The following is an 18,934-nucleotide window of genomic DNA, read 5'->3' on the forward strand; positions in this document are numbered from 1 at the left end:
GTGTCTGTACACTCCTCAAGGAGGTTTAAGTCTGCTTTAGCACAAACAATGCCTGACTTTAGCTTAGGTCAGTTAACTCTATTAGTTCAACATTATACTTTTGGTAGAGCTGATTAGTCGATTGGCAGGAAAGTCAAGTTAAGTGGGAGTTTTTTTTAAGCAAAAATCCCCAAAATGCTTGGGTTCTAGCTTCTTAATTATGAGGATTTATTGCTTTTGTTCATCTCATGTGATTAAACTAAATATCTTTGGGTTTTGAACCGTTTCTGATATTTAAAAAAAATAGAATTTTTTTTAGGTGCCACCAGGGTGTGTAGATCATAACTAATGATTTTGAATAAATAATTCAAACTGTAAACCGGGAAAATTATGTTCATTATTGATTAATCTGCTGATTTTATTTTCAATGAACTGATTCATAGTTTAATTAATTAATTAGCTGTAAATACCATAATGCATACCTAACCCACCTCTTCATGTTCTCCTCATTATGTTTTCAAACAACCCCTAAACATTTACCACTGCAGAGCAGAGCTCTGTAGAGTGTGAATATTGCTTTCTTTTTCTATCTCGGTCAGGACCCTTTTCTTTGTCCGTCCGTCTCGGCTGGCGACCCTGCAGGTTTCACAGGTAGACAAGATGCCCTGTGGTGTCTCGTGTGCAACTGCTGCTGCTACAGTTACAGCTGTCACCGCCTGCTTGCCCCCAGTAATGACGATGTCCAGCTCCAGAAGGCTTCACAGCTTATCTGCACTATCATTCCAAGTTGTGCCCTAAAATTCAAAGCCATGTTTTATTTCTGCTCTACATTTTGGCTTTTTAGACTCTTTTATTGTGGATTTGATTTGTTAGACAGCAGCTTTGTTTTTTTCTTACTCTGGAAAAACTCTTTACGTGTCTGTTATTTTTTCCTATTCTCTGTCTGTCAACCTTGCAATGATCCGTCTGACCTCATCCTTCTACACAGCACCACTGGGAGTAATATGCAGCATCTGGACACACGGCCCTCGCACACACTGACACACACGTACAAAAAGTATACACTCACTCCACCCGCTCCTGCGAGATATGTCAGCTTTGTGCAAAAGGCTTTTGGGAGTTGTAAACCTACAGTTACTTGTTACAAGATTTGCAGGACATCCCGCATAGCATTTTTCTATTATTGTCCTCAGTGCTTACTGTACGTAAATCAACTTTCTTGCTGGTGTTTTCATTCTATTGTGTCTTTATATTTCAGACCTCCAGACCGTCGACGTAGAGATGTTTTTGGTATTGCAAACAACACCCTGTTTCATGAGGGTGGTAAAGGGAATACCAGTCTTGGCCCAGGGGACAACAGCACCGACGGCATTCCTCCTGTTAAAGAGTACCCCTTCTCGGAGGACAGAAGTACAGCGGAATTTTTAGAGATCCTCAACCTGCGGCCCTTCACTGTGTACCGTATTGACATTCACGCCTGCAATGAGGAGGTGGGGCGCTGCAGCGCTGGAGCTTTCGTCTTCTCCAGGACCAAACCTGCAGGTGAGAAACACGATGACCTTGATGCGATCTACAAATATAGCGCAGTATGTTGCAACACCTTTTATGATACTTTACATCCTTTTTATAATATTGCGAATGTGTCTGTTCCCCAGTCAAAGCAGATGACATCCCTGGAAAGGTGATCTATGAGAGGAGTGACAAGGTTGAGGGGTGTGTGGTGCTCCACTGGCTGGAGCCCATCGTGCCCAACGGACTCATCCTGATGTACGAGATCAAGTTCCGGCTGGGGACTGAGGTGAGCCAGGCTGGGTGTAATATTAGGCCCCTCACATATGTTTTAAGATGCATCACAAATCACGCTCGCACAAGCACGACTTAAACTCAGATTTAAGATGAGCTTAGGACAATCTTTTCTGTTTAGGCAGATGAATGTAAAGGCCAGTTTCGAGTACCAAATTCTGAAGATAAATCATCACAGTGAAGGTCAAACATCAAACTTTACTTACAACTGAAGTAACAATAAGCAAAACATATTTCTGAGAGCGTGGATAAAAACAAAGTCTTCACCATCAGTTCACAGGATAAAGACTTTTGTTACTGGTATTCAGTAAACTTTTATGTAGAGCCTGTTAGGGCTTGAAATAAGAACAAACTGAGTTTTACTCTAAATACCTGACCTCCACCTTGTGCTGTCTTCATGCAATAACCAGCATGTGCTTGTTTTCCTGCAGCCTGAGAAACATGGATGTGTGTCGCGACAGCAGTACCGCGAGCACAAAGGAGCTCGGCTGACCAACCTGGGCTCGGGGAACTACTCTGCTCGTGTGCGTGCCACTTCTCTCGCAGGAAACGGCTCCTGGACGGAGAGTGTGTCCTTCTATGTACCTCCGCCTAAACGTAATGCACTTCTCCTTCATTAAATGCTGTACTTAGAAATTTAATGTCGGTATGATTTTGTCAGTGCTGATCACTTTTATATGTCTGTTCTGCCTGACAGGAGATGATGGTGTTACATTCTACCTGGTCATCATAATTCCCATCATAGTGACACTTTTCATCGCCAGCCTCACCACCATTCTCTTCTTTATTAACAAAAAGAGGCAAGTCTATTTTGTGAACTTACTTTCCACATTGCCAGACAAAGTTCCTTAATTAAGTTGTTCTACCTCGCTTTGCTCATGAACCTTAATGACCAGTGTAATGTTAATTAGAAGTAATAGGTGTTGTTTTCATTAACATTCCCCGGTGGTAAAGAGTAGACCTCCTATTGCATCCGCAATCAGAGCTGCCTGCCGTCTAACTGAGCCGCGTTTTTGTTAACAGGAATAGCGATAGACTTGGGAATGGAGTCCTTTATGCATCTGTCAATCCTGAGTACATCAGTGCTGCTGAGAGTAAGAATATCAAATATCGTTCCCATTTTCCATTGTTATATTTCAATGTAAGTGCATGTGGTGTTGACCTACTGTTTCTTTCTTGTGCTGTTCCAGTGTACATCCCGGATGAGTGGGAGGTGGCCAGGGAGAAGATCACGATGAACAAGGAACTGGGCCAGGGCTCCTTCGGCATGGTGTACGAAGGCATCGCGAAGGGCGTGGTCAAGGACGAACCGGACACACGAGTGGCCATAAAGACGGTCAATGAGTCAGCCAGCATGAGGGAACGGATTGAGTTTTTGAACGAGGCCTCTGTCATGAAGGAGTTCAACTGTCACCATGTGGTAAGATGGACATGTCATAAAAGGGAAATGCCTGAAATAAAAGCAGATAGTGCTCTCAATTGTTATTTCCTATTTAATCTGCATCGATGGAGAGAGAGCGAGGCCAGCAGGTCACGAGGACTATGAGCGTTGAGTACACTGTGGTTGTCTTTACTCAGGTAGCTTCAGCCTGAGGCAGGGTTCAGGCTTCTGGAGATTGTGTACATTCTCTCATCAGTGTGATCGCAGCCTCATTAACTACGTTAAATGGACGTGTTAAAGATTTTCCCTTTGAAAAGCTGCAGTTACAACCTTTTTATTAAGTCTAGCTGCTAAACAGCCAAAACACTACATTAAATACATTTTGAATAATTTTGAGGAATGAGATTTTTTCAAAATTCAAAGCAACTTAAAAAGAAATCCTGTTTGTAATACAAATATAAGATGAAAACTATGAGCAATTGAACTGTTTTTGCTTTTATCCCAATGTACTTCTGAGTTTTCAAGATAGAGTAGACAACCTACCTTACTACCTACTAATTTTATAGTACTGTGTATATACTAACCTTTGTAATTTGAGGTTATTATACAAGAAATACACACATGTAACAATTGTATGGTAGAATACATGCACTATTGGACATAAATTAAACTGTGACTTTAGAAAGTAAGCTGTAACTTTACAGAGAGAAAGTAAAAGTGAGCATTTGCATTGTGAGAGAATAGTTTTAATCAAAACGTCAGGGACAGAGTGTGTGCTATCTGTGTTGTGAGGATTTGGGGCATGCCTTTTGACTTATCCCTGATGACCTGTGCTCTGTTGTGATAAATGTAGGTGCGGCTGCTGGGCGTGGTTTCTCAGGGACAGCCAACCTTGGTGATTATGGAGTTGATGACCCGCGGAGATCTCAAGAGCCACTTGCGCTCTCTGCGCAAAGATGTAAGCAGCTTTTCCTTACGCACACACACCTCGGCTATATGTTATATACAGTCTCATAAAGAAATAGGTGATGGTGTGTACGTACATACACACCCAGTTTTTTTCTTTCTCTCTTTCTCTCCCTCTCACACTCACATAGCATCTACCCTTCGCTTCGTCTTGCTACACTGATGAAAGCACAGAAACATGATATGATGACTGATAGAACAGTGTTTTCAAGCTCTTTATCTTCTCACCTTCTCACCTTTTATTCTGCCACAGAATGCCACCAGCCACGTCCTTCCCCCGCTCAAAAAGATGATCCAGATGACGGGGGAAATCGCCGACGGTATGGCGTACCTAAATGCCAACAAATTTGTCCACAGGGATCTGGCTGCCAGAAACTGCATGGTAGCAGAGGACTTCACTGTGAAGATTGGAGGTAAGTCAAGTTAATATGATGCTTTCAGCCACCCCAAGGTTGCTCAATGCTGAACCTGCTCTGCTGGCCTTGAAAAAAAACTGTTTGGATTTGAGTGAGTGCCTGAGGCAGTGGAGTCCTAATGTAGATGGACAGAGGGAGGGAGTAAGTGAGGGGAATAGATGAGCTCTTTTGAGTTTCCTCTCCCACACAGACTGAGAGACATTTAGAGGCTATCCCAACCCGGTTTCATTTTTTTTTCTTCAGATTTTGGCATGACCAGGGATATTTATGAGACGGATTACTACCGAAAAGGAGGGAAGGGCCTGCTGCCTGTCCGCTGGATGTCTCCAGAGTCTCTGAAAGATGGAGTGTTCACTACAATGTCTGATGTCTGGTATGAGAACACATCACTCTCACATACACAAGGCTGCATTATACATGTGTGAACCTGTTCTACTACACCAAGCCTGCTAAGTATTTCAGAACTGCCTGCGTATTGTGTGTCTTTGTGTATGTGGACACTTTAAAACAGTTCATGCTGCAGGGTCAGAACTTTAAAAACCTGCAGATCTCTTCACGGCCAACATTTTTTACTTAGCAGTTTGAACATGCATTTCCTGCTGTAACAGTTAGTATTTCCAAAACCATCAAAATCTTTTGGTTTCTGGCTGGCTCTTTGGAAATTCCTCTCCCCATGACAGAACAGTATGGGACAAGAGTATTCTTTTTTTAACGATAACCCTGTTTTTTTTTGTTGTTGTTTTTTATTTCAGTGTTTGGTAGATTCTCAGCCTGCAGCTCTGCCACATTGTTTACTACTGTAGCTAGTCTAACTGTTTACTAGCGCCCCTGCAAGTTTCTCAACTCAAAGTGTCCTGCGGGTCAGTCCCTAAGAGTGGGCTTAAACTACTCCAGATGTTCTCAAATAAGAGGTTGCAGTGCCAGCACAAACCCACCTCCACATTTTGTGTGCTATATCCTCCTCTTTGATGTTGTACAGAAGTTTAGTGTAACCCATTCTGGGCTCCACAAAAAGGTGACATGTATTTTGTTGATCAAGAAAAGCTGTTTTGATCTGAGGACGGATTCATCCACTTATATGCAGTGCTTGCTTATAGCAGGGCTTAAAAATTAGCTGCCCCACACTTTACAGTGCTGCAAAATATTATTAAAGACAAAGCCACAAAATGAGCTTCAACAGACTGAAGGCTGTAATAAGCTTCTGCATGTAGGCAAAACTGTATGAAGAGTCATATACAGACATTTGGTGTTCGCCATTTTCTAGTTGTGTGCGGTATAACATACAACTTGTTTACATTTGCAGCCTTTAGCCATGTTAGCGATGTGGCTCTATAGATGGGAATGTTGGTCTGTCAGTTCAACCTTGTGGTCCAGACTGAAAAATCTCTCCAACTAAATAGATTAAATGTGGATGGTTCATGGTACCCAAAGTATGAATTCTACTGACTTCAGTGAGTTTGGCATTGATTTTTGCCCTACTGCCCAAGCAACTAAAATGACTTTTCCTTTGGTAAAACCATGAGTTTCACATTTTGTTGTTTTGAGAAAATGTTTATTATTATTATTTTAGATAGCATTATTATTATTACACTATAGGAAATACTGCAATGAAATTAGCTTCAGGCCTTCATGTTCCCCTCAGAATGAATTACAATTACTTTGGTGATTCTCTGACTTTTCCTCTGAAGTCATGGCCAGGTAAAGAAAAATAAGTATTTTCTCTAATAGTTTGGGTTATGACTTTGGTTTTGCAGCCAGTGAGCTTGATAAGTTCCAAAAATAAGATAGTGAACATGCCAAACACTTGACGTAGAAGTCAACTATTTCTTTCTAATTGCAGTTCCAACGGTGGCGGCAGTGGTTGAGTTTTAGTGCACAACATACGTCATGGTGGTCAACGCTGATTGGTTAAAGGCTGCTCCAATGGTTTCAGAATTAACCAGAGATCTGCCCATTGGGGTGCAACGACTGGAAACAATCCCCAGTGGAGTGTGGCCAGACCTTATCTATTATATATATAATACCGGGCTAATGCGCCCTAACCACTCACCTATCAGGTTGACCCGAGTGCAGGACGATTTGCCCAGTAACATAATGGATACAGTTTCTTTCCAACACAATAGAAGATTTATTCAGATGTAATAAAAAAAAAAAGCCAATATGCCTGGTGCTATTAGCCACAGAAGATTTAAACCTTCTCTGATGTTGCACTCTGTAAACAGCACTGAAAGAGCATCTGATAAGAAGCAAAAATATGACATGATACATTAATTTCTTTTCTTTTCTCTTGTTGCAGGTCATTTGGTGTCGTGTTGTGGGAGATTGCCACATTATCAGAACAGCCTTACCAGGGCATGTCTAATGAACAAGTGCTGCGCTTTGTCATGGAGGGAGGACTCTTGGACAAACCTGACAACTGCCCTGACATGCTGTAAGTCTGTCCGTGATCAATCATTTTGTAATATCACCAATTCAAGTCCTCCAGGTTTATGCTACGACACCCTAAATGATGTATTGTTTTACCCTCTACTGCCATTGACCCCGCACGTCTTCTGTGTTATTTTGCCCGCCGTCTATTTTAAGTTGTGGTTCTAAGTGTGTTGGATATCATGTGTGTATGCTCCGGTTGAGCCAAAATGAAGGCTGACATTAACGTCACAGGTTAAATGTGGTATGTTGACGACATCGCTTCGGTGGTCAGCTGGCAGTGAGGAGCCTCCTCACCCGTCAGTCTCGGTCCATAGAAGGGATGCCACGACCCGTGTGTGAAAGATGCCCCTCATCCCTGCAGCCGGGGGACGGGCATGAGGAGGGTGTCTGTCCATCAGCGAAGAGAATTTGAGCGATAGAAACAATCCATTAATTTATCTATAATTCATTAATGAATCACCCTGGCTGTTAGAGAGGAGAAAAAAAGAGCACAGCCTGCTTGTCAGCATGCAGCACGGCATATATGCATTTCTGCTCTCCCTCTCTGACCTCAATAAGAAGGCATTCTGCTCTCTCCCCTCCCACTCTTCATGGCTGACCTCACCTTAGAAAGAGTGCGAACAGAAAAAAAAAAAAACCCGCCGAGTGTTGTGAAGACACAAAACTCTGGTTTCTATGGCAGCCTGACTATTTTGTCCTGATTACAGGAGTGTGTGGATTGTGTTACGGAGGTGGTGGAGTAGGGGCTTTGCCTCCCAGTCTGTAAGCAGCACACAGGGGAGTCAGGCTCATGCCGATGGTCGCCTCTTCTGTAGTGACTTAATGGAGATTTCCATATGACTGCTGAGGTGCAGTGAAGCCAGACATTCATACAAAGACTGAATAGAAGGATACAAGGAGTGGAAGTGGGCAGGATTACACACAGAGGGATGAGTCATATTTGGAGAGCTTTGAATGCCTCCTCCTTGTACTGAGTTTCCCTTGTTTCTCAGGTAGCTGTGGGTCATTGATTGGATTTCCCATGTTTCTGTCGAGAGTTTCCTGCAGACAAAACTGCATTCTCTCTTGCAGGGTTAGATGAAAACACCATGCAGACTCTCCTATCATATTAAACATCATGATTTACTGTGGAATGTGGACCTATCCCTTACGGTGCTATTATACATCAAAGTTTCACTCCACTGGTGATGTCGTACTTGTGAAGTTTTTTTTTAGTTGTGTTGCAAGAGATTCCTGTTTGGGTTTATTAAGCTTTTATCATAGATGTTTGGAGACTGTTCTGCACTCATGATTTGGCCTCAAAGTTGTGTCTGTTTCTGATTTTATCAAGGGTTTTCATCTCTTCAGTGAAATTTTGGCTAGAATAGTGCTTTTTTTTTTTTTTTCCCTCAGAACTATTTTAACACTATCACTACCAGATCTTTGTTTGTAACACTCAGCATTTATTGGTCACAAAAGTTCAGAAACTGCTTTATTAGCCAAGTATGTTAATACGTACAAGAAATTTGACTCCAGCTCACATTAGCTCTCACGACATCTCAGTGTTTTCCTCAAGTTTGTGGAAGACAAAGAAGCACATATTTGATGGTAATATTAGTGGTTTCTCATCCAATTAAACTTTGTTTTTCCAACTAAAGACATGAAATTTCACATCATTTTTGCCTATTACTATATATAGGTAAAATATTCCAAAGACAAATAAACAACACTCAAAAATCTGAAAGACAAAATTAGCTTCAGAAGTCTTTGGGGGAATTTATTTAGTTTGATCCTCTCCATGATGATTTTACATTCATTCAGCTAAGGTGGTGCCCAAAATGGCTTAAGCCATATAACAGTAGGGAAAACCCTGCATTTTAATTCAGTTCAAACTTAAAGGATGGTACAGACACAGGTATACAGCTAAACAAAGATTTCAAGCTAAACAAAACAATTACACAAAAACAGAAAAAGTGTTAGAGAGTGCATGACCAAGGCAGCCATCCGGGGCACCATCTTGCTCAGTCAGAGTCAAACTGTATTTATACAGCACATTTGGATACATACAAATGGAATTCTCTGTACCAAATGTGTGTTAAAGTGATTAAAACAGAAATAAGAAACTTGAGGGACAGCACAAAAGAAGTGTAAAAAATGTGAGGTTTGATCTTGAGGAGTACTCAAAAAAGTGCATGACAGGTTAAATGTAAGTCAATTTAGCCTAAAAGAAATAGCCCGCGTCATGGGTGTTGTGATTGGCAGGATGTTGACAGGAAGTCAGGAATTACTGCAATGTTTGTTTTCTAAATTGGCATCAACAAGTTACTTGTTCAGTAACAGATGGTGGGAGAGGAGTATTCGGCAGGCAGGACTGTGCAGACGGGTTACCCTGGTGTGTCGGCCCAGCTTCAAGCATTACATGTCTTTTCATGGAAGCTCTGCAATCCCACCTGGGTTTGGACACCTTAATGTCAACTTTGCGACCTACACCTAAAAAACAAGTCAGAGCTACCCTCCCTGCTGCTTCAGAGTATGAAGCAAGGCGCGTGCGTCGAAAAGATCTTCCCATAATTCCGTTGTGTGGACAGGAGCTGGCACCCAGCTGCAGAGGTTGTTGTAGACGGCAAAGAGACCACTGGGAGAGGGAAAAAAAACAGCGGGAACAGCAAGAATGGAGCAGAGATGGCCGAGGTGTTTATATCAGTGGGCCTTCGAGAGTATTCTTAGCTTGTTTGTGTATAATTGAAGTTGTGGTGTGTGGTGCTGCACCACACAAAACTGTAATAATTCTCCCTTTTATGATGTTGTTTTGACATTCCCAAAGCTTGGTTGCTGGCCTGGCACAGTAACCTGAAGTATGATTTACTGCTCTGCTGAGTACATGCTACATTGATGATCTTACTGCGTGTTTTAATGCTGTAAAAAATACAACTTACAAATTTCACATCAACTGAACAGGCATTAAAAAGTAGTTTTTTGATTTACTTGCTGTGTGCCACTAAAAGTCTGTTAATCTGCAGCAAGTTTGGAATATATCCAATATATCTGTGATTTTACTTCATTTTAATTGGGCAGTATTAAAAGATATGGGATGTTAACCTGCCAACAAACCTGCATGAAATGAATGAGCAAGTTAAAGAAATTAGGATAGGTATTTATAAGTGATTTAACTTTTTTCCCATATTTAACAGAATATGAAACATAAAATCTAAGCCTGTTTGTGTGAACTTTTACAATGTAGTTCACTTTAAAATATTAATGTACTGGTGCGCTATCAAGATCAATATAGTGAACTTTATGAACTATAGTGAGTTTTAGTGCCAGTGTATTGAAAGGGTCTTTAACTTCAGTTTCTCTTGCCACCTACTGGTGAGAAACAGGAAGTGTTCCCACTATGACATTTTAAAAGCAGGGCATGTCTTGCTTGACTCTGTACTTACTGTAATCATTCCTCCTGCCCATACCGTCTGTGAACTATTCACCTATTAGCAGTATTTTTTTTTTTACGAGATAGGGGACAAAATCCACAGTTCAGTTCAGTTAAAAGTGATGTTGGTATCTTTTAGTGTTGTGTGTTTTTAGTATGAAATTATAAATTCATTATGTAGTACGAAATGTGTATGCGAGTATTTTATTACACGAAAAGAAATAACATACTATACTTTAATGAAAAACACAAAAACGATAAATCCATGGCAAATTTCTAAGAGTTTTATCTTTTGTGCGTCACTTACAGGTTTGAGCTGATGAGGATGTGCTGGCAGTATAACCCGAAGATGCGTCCGTCCTTCCTGGAGATCATCAGCAGCATCAAAGATGAACTGGATCCTCCCTTCAGGGAAATGAGCTTCTTCTACAGCGAGGAGAACAAGCCGCCGGACACCGAGGAGCTGGACATGGAGGTAGAAAACATGGAGAACATTCCACTGGACCCTGCATCCACGAGGCAGCCGTCTGCTGCTGTGGTTCCCTCGTCTGCGTGTACAGGGGTTACGCCGCCTCCTTCTACCCAGCAGTTATCTCCCATGCAAGGCCCGAGTACTCCATTACTGGGACCTGTGTCTCCCTCCCCCCCGGGCCCAGTTGCCTCAGCCTTGGCGTCTCCAGGACAAGCCTTGGACAAACACTCAGGACATGTTTCGGCCAACGGGCCTGTGGTGGTGCTGCGGCCTAACTTTGATGAGTTGCAACCCTATGCACACATGAATGGGGGCAGAAAGAACGAACGGGCGTTACCACTGCCCCAGTCGTCAGCCTGCTGATATCAGACCAGCCTCTCCTCTTCCTCTTACACAGGGTAACACAAACCTCTCCTCTAACTCTTAAGGAAGGAAGGATGAGGTAAGAAATTACTTTCATCTACTGTGTGCCAGTAGATGGTCTCTCCACTCCTTTGAGGTCAAACACAAACTCAAAAAAACTGAAAAAATAGCACAGAAATCTGCTAAAGCATTTGGAGTTTGGTGGCTCAGACTCAACAATGGGGAACTCCTTCCTGCGCAGCCTGTACTTCAGTCTTCATTACATACAAGTCCTTCGGGAAGGAAAACAACACAGGCGTGTTTCCTGACTGACAGATGTACACATGAATTTAAAGAAAATCATCTTTTTTTTTTCTTTTTTTTTAGCATATCTGCCAGCAAAACCAACAGAAGAGCACTTTTTTTCCCTCATGATTTTAGAGAGGATATGATGGATATTTGAGTGTGTATTTATACAGACATGATTCTCTCCACAGTATGTTAGACCTCCATTTCTAAAACGACTTTCCATCAAAATGACTTTCTTTCTATGAGCAGACTGGCTCATGGTATGTGAGGATGCCTCAATTAGAAAGTCTGGACTAAGATCATTGTTTCATTTTACTATTGATATTTCTACAGGATCCTGTCAGGTTTGGGTCAAAATAGTAGAGGAGGGCCTATTTTGTATCTGCCAAACTATTGCCAAATCAAGCTTTTTCTGCAGTTTCATACAGGTGTTCCTTTTTGTTTAAGGCTGTGATTCAGAGTTGCAATAACTCTGTCCAGGCAATAATACCAAAACTGTTTGGGTTTCAGACTTCATGCTTATCATTTGTACTAACTGCACCTGGAGGAGTGTGTGAGGGGCTGTAACAGGACAGAATCCAGATGTGCTGTGTTCACATGTGCAGTCAAAGTTGTACCAGAATATGCAGTGTCTCCACTGAGGGTGAAATAAATCCAAGAAACCTTAAAAACACAAAATTATTATGAATTTACCTGCAAATAGTCAGCATAAATGCAGGATTCAATCTGTTTGACTCAAAATTAAAGTACATTTTTCTTTCCATTATTTGAAACTAAATTTCTGTAAAAAGTTAAAATAAGTTATCACTGGACTGATGATTCAATAAAGAAATGGCAACAAAGTCCTTTTTAAAATCCATATCAATGCCATAAAACTTAAATTTACTGGGATTTACGGTTAACTGTGGATTACCATACGACACAAGAATACCACGACAGATCATGGCTTTTAATCTTAAACTTAAACAGGAGGTTTATTAAAATAACTATTTTCACTTGGCATTGTGTTTCTATAGAGTTGAAACAATTTGTCTAGAAAATTATTCAACAACTAATTTGGAAATCAATCAACTGCTTAAATCATTCCAGCTCAAATCTGAGGATGCGCTGCTTTTGTTGTCCTATGTGATAGCAAACTGGATATGTTTGGGTTATTCAGTCAGTCAGACCAAACAAGTTACTCATTTTTCACTATTATGTGAGAATTTCCTTCCCTTATTATTACTTATTTGTAAGTAATAAAATGATTGCCAAATTCGCTGAGAATAATCATTCGTTGTATTCACCCTGTGTTTTCTTCGAATAATTATTTTTGAAAAGCCATCATGCTTTTGCTGACAATGGGGCAATCAAAAACCCCCATCACCCGCTATATCAATTCAGATCGTAACATCAATAAGTAGACATCTGAAGGAAGTACAGATTTGACTAGAGTCAGCAAACTCTGAATCACAGCCTGAGTCTGTCTTTAGTTTTAGTAAAAAAAAAAAAAAATTTAAAAAAAAATCTAAAAACATCAAAGGATCAGAAGTCTCACACTGCGGATCACTGAACTTCACAATATAGGAATACGCCTCTGCCTCCACTTTGATTTCTTCAAACCTTTCTCTGACATTTTTAAGTGTACATTTCACTTGGGAGGTGAACGCCGTTCGCCGATACTGCTGTTCAGATCAAATGGCACCAAATACACCACAACAAACCTGGGACATAAAGCGAGAAGCTGTTGAATCAGATTTTAGTAGCCTAGAGACAACCTTTAAGTCACAGGAGGTCTCTTGTAGAATTTGTTTCTCTACATTTCAAACACATATAAAGGTCTTACAGTTGTATTTTTGACTGCAGGATTGTTTTTATACACATTGTTGGTTTTGTCACTTTTTTAAAAACCTTTTTACGGTTAAAAATGTTTGCCTCTATGTCTGTACAGAACAAAGCTGCTATTTTATTCTTTTTCTCTTTTGGATGTTATATATACAGAAATCCTTCAGGTTTGGTATTTTATGGTCTCCACTACAGTCCATTTCTAATATCCTCAAACTCAATAAAAATAAAATGACAAAAAGTTACCCCAAAAGGTTTTCTGTAACACTACATTGTGTTCATTGCCTTTTATTTTTATGAAATGTTTCCTTCTGTATTTGTTTTGTGGATGTCTATATTTTATTATTAATATTATTATTATTATTATTATTATTATTTGGAATGGACACCTTAGCTCGATGTGTGAGCGTGTATTTTCTGCACCCTTTTTGTACTTGTCTAGCACTGCGCCTAGCATTGCCCTCTAGGTGCGACTCAATCTCAGGTCAAAGTAAAGGCTTTGCTTTCTCCACACATTCTCATAATCATCGTGTACTTGTCCACCTTGTAACCCCCCCGCCTCCCACCTCCCCGCCTTTTCCTACCTTTATCATATTTTTTTTAAGTTGAACAGCGCCCTCTTTCCTTCCCTCTGGCCTCACCACTGACCTTATGGCAAACTGTACCCATCTCCCCCCGGTGCCTCCTTTTTGAAGTCAGGATTAGTTCCAGTATACGAGATATTTACTTAATACCAGATCTGGTATTTTAACCCATCCATTTCCTGCCTCTTTGCGAATAAATAGGGCTAATTGGGATGTCTTGTTTGCCTTAAATATGCCAATAATCTTTCAACCATTTAAAATCTGCTTCTTATTTTTATTTCAACACTCTCAAGCACAATCCAACACCACTTCTGCGAATGTCACTTTTTCAAAGTGACAACACTTATTTCAAACTTATTGTTTGTATTCATAATCACTGCTTCTGAAAACCAAATAAAGGATGGGTTAAAGTCCAGGGAAGGGAACACATTTCAATGTCATGAATGGAAAAGGTCTTAAAATGGCTGAATAGTGAAAGTGTTTTGAAGGATTTCTCTTCATGTTGCCTGGTGATTTTTTTTTTCTTTTTTCCTTTCTTCAAAGTAAAAAATTTTTCTGTAGGAGTGATATTTATTTTTATTTTTTTTAAATTTTCTTTTGTGATATCAGTTTAAATCACTGTATAAATGCCCCATGATTCAGTATAAAGTTGGATTTTTTTTTTGTATGCATTTTCTTTAGTGTCATGACTTGGGGACTTAAAACTTTTTTTTTTTTTCCCTTCAAGCATATATCTACCTCACTCTTTTTAAATATATGTAATGCGTATGGAAAACGAATACATCTCACTCTTTCACATCATCAGAAGTTTTTAGAGAAGCCTCACTTGGATAAAAACTCACAGGGATCTAGATAAACCTCGTGAAGTGGACTAGGACAGGAGATGGAATGGAAGTGTTCAAAGTTCAGCCCACTTTTACAAAAAGTGAGATTACAAAGAAAAGGATCGCATGTTTTGAAGTTTTATTCTCTGCAGAATCAGGCTAAAAGGTTATTGGGTAATAATGTGAGGAAAATGTCACATACTTATGTCAACCTCCGCTGTATTTTGACTGGACAGTTATCAGTGTAATAAGGCTTAAAGCAGGTTATAGTACACTCTTTTGATGAGAAAGGAGGCCGGGGCTCAACATCAGTCATTCCATCTCCACAGAACATAATGTCACAACCTCAAACCCTCAAAACAAAACACCTTGATTTTCTCATCTAAAATGCATTTATATAGAAGTCTAAAGAGTTATATCATGGGAAATATTTAAAAAGGGAAATGTTTTATTCTCCTCCAAGCAAAATAAAATGTTGTTGCTTTTTACCTGCAGCAGAAGTTTAGTTTATTCCAAACATACAGATGGCATTCACTTTTTCAAAAAACAAAACAAAAATTACATTCAGTTATGTGTGTGAATCAGTACTGTGAATGTTAGAAGAAGAATTCTGTACTTTCTACACAAAAACGTCATTGAGAAAGCAGCAACTCCACCTCCTTCATGTTTCTACCCTCAGTAGGGACTCCTCGATGGACAATTTCAATGTTAGAATCAAAGCAGCGTTTTATTTATTTTTTTGTCATCACTTAAAACTATTTGATTTTATCATTTGGAAATTCTTTGTGCTTGTGTGAATGTCATTATGTGCCCCTGTCCAAGTCTACCTGATGAATACCACGACATTTTGGCTTTAGAGTTAATTTCCACCATTGTCAGTGTGAATCTCTCAACGACCATTTTTCAGCCGTTTTGATCATTCAGAAGTGAAATCTACACTCCTTCCCTGGCCTGTTGTACTGCTACTTATAATAATGCTGCTGGTTCAAGTCACCTCAGTGGATCTTATTGTCACCAAAAATGTTAAACATATAAGGTGGCAAAGTAGCTTTTTTTCATCTCGAAGCTTCTCGTAAAACCTCAGCTCTACTTTTTAATCACAGTGGCTACATGCAAAGTGCAAGGGCTGAGAGCAGAAAATAATCTGTGTTGAAATTAGTATCTAAAAGCAATACAAATTTTTATTATGAATAGGCCACTGCGTAACTTCTAATGTGAAATTCGGGTGCTCAATCAAGGTTCCTCCAAATTATTTTCTGTGTGTGGTTTAGGGTGGGAAAACATGAACACTCCTTTGATATAGAAACATCTGATTGCTGCTGAATATCATGTTAATATAGAAATCACCACTGACAAGCAAACCGTTTGAGTAGTTACTTAACATATCTGTGTATTTACATTGTTCCAGTTTGGATGTATCGTGATATATTTCAGCTTTTCAGTTCTGAGAGTAGACACTGACTTGTTGTGAGGTGAATAACTACTAGTTAGATCACAAACCTGTCAAAACTTTAGCATTTACAAGAAACACGTGGACATACAGTTTATAGGACAGGGATGTTGCGTAGATTACGGGTAGTCATGGTAACTAAGTAAACAACATGATTAGAAAAAGATGATAGTTTACAGCTTCTCACTAGTTGCTTTGTTTTGCATTATGTTAGATTTCCTGCGTAAATATAACTAAAAACACTCAGTTTAGTCATCTTCATCATTTTAACTCTTCAGAATGTTCTTCATGCAAAAGTCAGGTTTATGGAGGATGCATCAGTGCATTCAAACAGCAATAATAAGTTTGAGGTTTATCATTATCATGCCTCTGTTTTTATGATTTGCATTCCTATACCTTCTGAGGGGGCCTTGGTCTACTACTATTATTTTATTCAAATGCTTTCACAAAATCTGTGTTCATTACTTGATTGGGGGAAAAAAAAATATAAAAAAAAAACAACTTTCACTAGACTATGTCTTCTTTCCGACTCTTTATCTGAGGCCTCAAAGTTTTTTCACACCTATTGCTGAGATGGTGTATTTTTGACATGCCGTCTCCAAATGTGTATCTGAGAAATTCTTGTATTTTCTTTTTTTTTTTCTGCAATTTTGAATAAATAAAAGAATGAGAACTATGATTGCTTGTTCTGTTGAATTTCCTGTAGGTCGCCGTTTCTCATCCACGTCATTCAGCGATAAGGTGTCTGCTGGTGTGGTGTAAAATGTCTGCTAGATGAAGATGTACTTGTTTCTGAAGGGTCCTCCAGCTGTTGGAGCATGGTCTGAATGAGGGTCTGCAGCAGAGGTACTAGTCTGTCAGCTGAGGCCAGACTGCCAGACGAGGGTAAGTGGATGAGGGCTGCTCTCCTCTCGCCGTGATACAGTGAGCAGTAATATGCAAAATCACATAGGTACCTGAAAAGAAGACCGAAAGCATTATCTCCACATTATAGTCGTGAGTGTTGAATTGAATTGAGTGTCTGGTAAAATAGTGCAGGAACAGATGCCTACCTGCCAGCGTCTCTTGAATAAATCACATCCATCCCTGCTTGTTTGAAGTGCTTGGAGACCGCCCTCATGTTAATGAGCGAGTCCAGTTTTTCTGGTCCGCCTTCGATGCAGCACTCACATTCAGGACAGAGGCCACAAACATCTCTGTCTCTGTATCCGCTGTTCTTCCCCGTTTGCTCCAAGATGACGACTCTGGAGCCTCTGGCTACGCCCAGATGAACAGCAAACTGGATGCATACAAGCACATAATGAATTATTCACCTTCTTATATGATATGAATGTTCCAACACTTATTATATTGACAAAGGATGGACACATTTTTGCAGTCTACACTGAGGTCCTATAGGTCTACTCATATTTTTTGAGTTACATTTTAACAACTCATCACATTTTACAATTAAAAACTAACGTGGTGGATATTTGATGTGATGATCACAGCATTCATATATTTAATCTAAAGAAACAATAGAATACAAACCTCCTCTTTGGGGAATCTTTGAAACCTAAACTGAATATATAGACTACAGTTATTTACAATAATAATTTGACAGTAATGATTTTTACCTTTGGTTTAAGCGTTTGCCAGAGTTCAGGAATAATCTGTTGGGTTTTAACATAACTCACTGGTACCTCCTTGATGTAAACATTAATCTTCTCTCCCAGTCCGACCAACTTCACCCCCTGCAAGAAGTTTTAGAGTTTGTTATTTTGAGACGGTGACGCCTGAACTTTAAGCACTGCCACATTAAATGTTTGTCAAACATTACCTGGGCTGCTGTCCAGCTGGGGTTCTCCAAGAATTGCCTGAAAGGTCCAAAGCCTGAAAAAGTAGATTCATAATCGGGCTTGAAAATAAACGCCGGTCAGAGGAGGTCGTGTATTAACGAGAAAATACGGTAGGTTACCTGTAACGAGCACAGTTTCGCTTTTATTCATAACGTTGCCAAGTTTGTATGGTGAGTCAGTAAGAGGAGAAAGTTGTCAACACATTTCATGTGACGATATTGGAAGACAAGACTTTTGTTTTAGCTATCATAACTTCTTTTTTGTCCGCTTGGGGGAGCTCTTCTCTGACAAATGTGGAGGCCGTGTGCAGATGATGCATTCATGTGACTCATGTAAGTTCTGGCATCCCCTTTACAAGTCACTACGTCGGCTACATAATTAGCCCGATAATAAGACTGAATTGCATTTCGTTTTTACCCAGTTTTTGTTATTTACTTAAATAATCACAACACTTTTATAACTCATTGTTATAATTAAAATTGCTGAAAAAAGTTGCAGACGTTTTTTTGTTTGTTTTTTTTAACCAAAAATTATGAATTACCCGCAACAAAAGGGTATTATATCGTCTATTGTGTTCGATCTTCATCTTAAAAGTAACTTAAGATGTTAAATACATGTAGTGGAGAAGAAAGGACAATATTTACCTCTGCTAGTAGAGTGGAAGTACAAAGTAGCATGAAATGGAAACACTCAAGTAACGCATAAATGTCTTAAAAATATACTTAAATACACTACTTGAGTAAATGTATTAGTCACTACTGTGCATGACATATTTTCAGCATCTAGCTTTCATTTAAGTTTCCTCTCTAGGCTATTGATCATATTTGGTTGTCAGTTTAGAAATTATATTTCAGACAGCCCTTTAATGCAGCATAACATCTGCCAGGGGCACGGACGCGCCCGGGACGCT

General features: G+C 39.8%; 2 protein-coding genes across 3 annotated transcripts in view; one reads left to right on the forward strand and one right to left on the reverse strand.

Annotated features, from left to right (window-relative positions):
• The window catches only part of igf1ra (insulin-like growth factor 1a receptor), a 70,746-nt gene extending 58,090 nt beyond the window's left edge, over positions 1 to 12,656 (forward strand). The window contains exons 11-21 of one of the 2 annotated variants that reach the window (XM_069711097.1): positions 1,238 to 1,521; positions 1,635 to 1,777; positions 2,214 to 2,379; positions 2,480 to 2,582; positions 2,806 to 2,876; positions 2,973 to 3,202; positions 4,017 to 4,121; positions 4,383 to 4,542; positions 4,789 to 4,918; positions 6,842 to 6,976; positions 10,691 to 12,656. In XM_069711097.1, coding sequence (XP_069567198.1) covers positions 1,238 to 1,521; positions 1,635 to 1,777; positions 2,214 to 2,379; positions 2,480 to 2,582; positions 2,806 to 2,876; positions 2,973 to 3,202; positions 4,017 to 4,121; positions 4,383 to 4,542; positions 4,789 to 4,918; positions 6,842 to 6,976; positions 10,691 to 11,216 — 2,053 coding nt within the window. In that variant the 3' untranslated portion in view covers positions 11,217 to 12,656. The other variant, XM_069711098.1, reaches the window with a different exon arrangement.
• Positions 12,657 to 16,582: 3,926 nt separating this feature from the next.
• Positions 16,583 to 18,509, reverse strand: pgpep1l (pyroglutamyl-peptidase I like). Its single transcript, XM_069711105.1, has 5 exons — positions 18,144 to 18,509; positions 18,006 to 18,058; positions 17,803 to 17,919; positions 17,239 to 17,465; positions 16,583 to 17,142 (listed from the first exon to the last, which is right to left on the reverse strand). Exons 1-5 carry the CDS (start codon positions 18,172 to 18,174, stop codon positions 16,917 to 16,919), a joined length of 654 nt encoding a protein of 217 aa, XP_069567206.1. The 5' UTR covers positions 18,175 to 18,509; the 3' UTR covers positions 16,583 to 16,916.
• Positions 18,510 to 18,934: the final 425 nt, after the last annotated feature.

Source organism: Brachyistius frenatus, unplaced genomic scaffold, assembly GCF_029030835.1.
Source record: "Brachyistius frenatus isolate BFR_SWC_R1_liver_20210118 unplaced genomic scaffold, ASM2903083v1 Contig_97, whole genome shotgun sequence".
Classification (NCBI taxonomy): domain Eukaryota; kingdom Metazoa; phylum Chordata; class Actinopteri; family Embiotocidae; genus Brachyistius; species Brachyistius frenatus.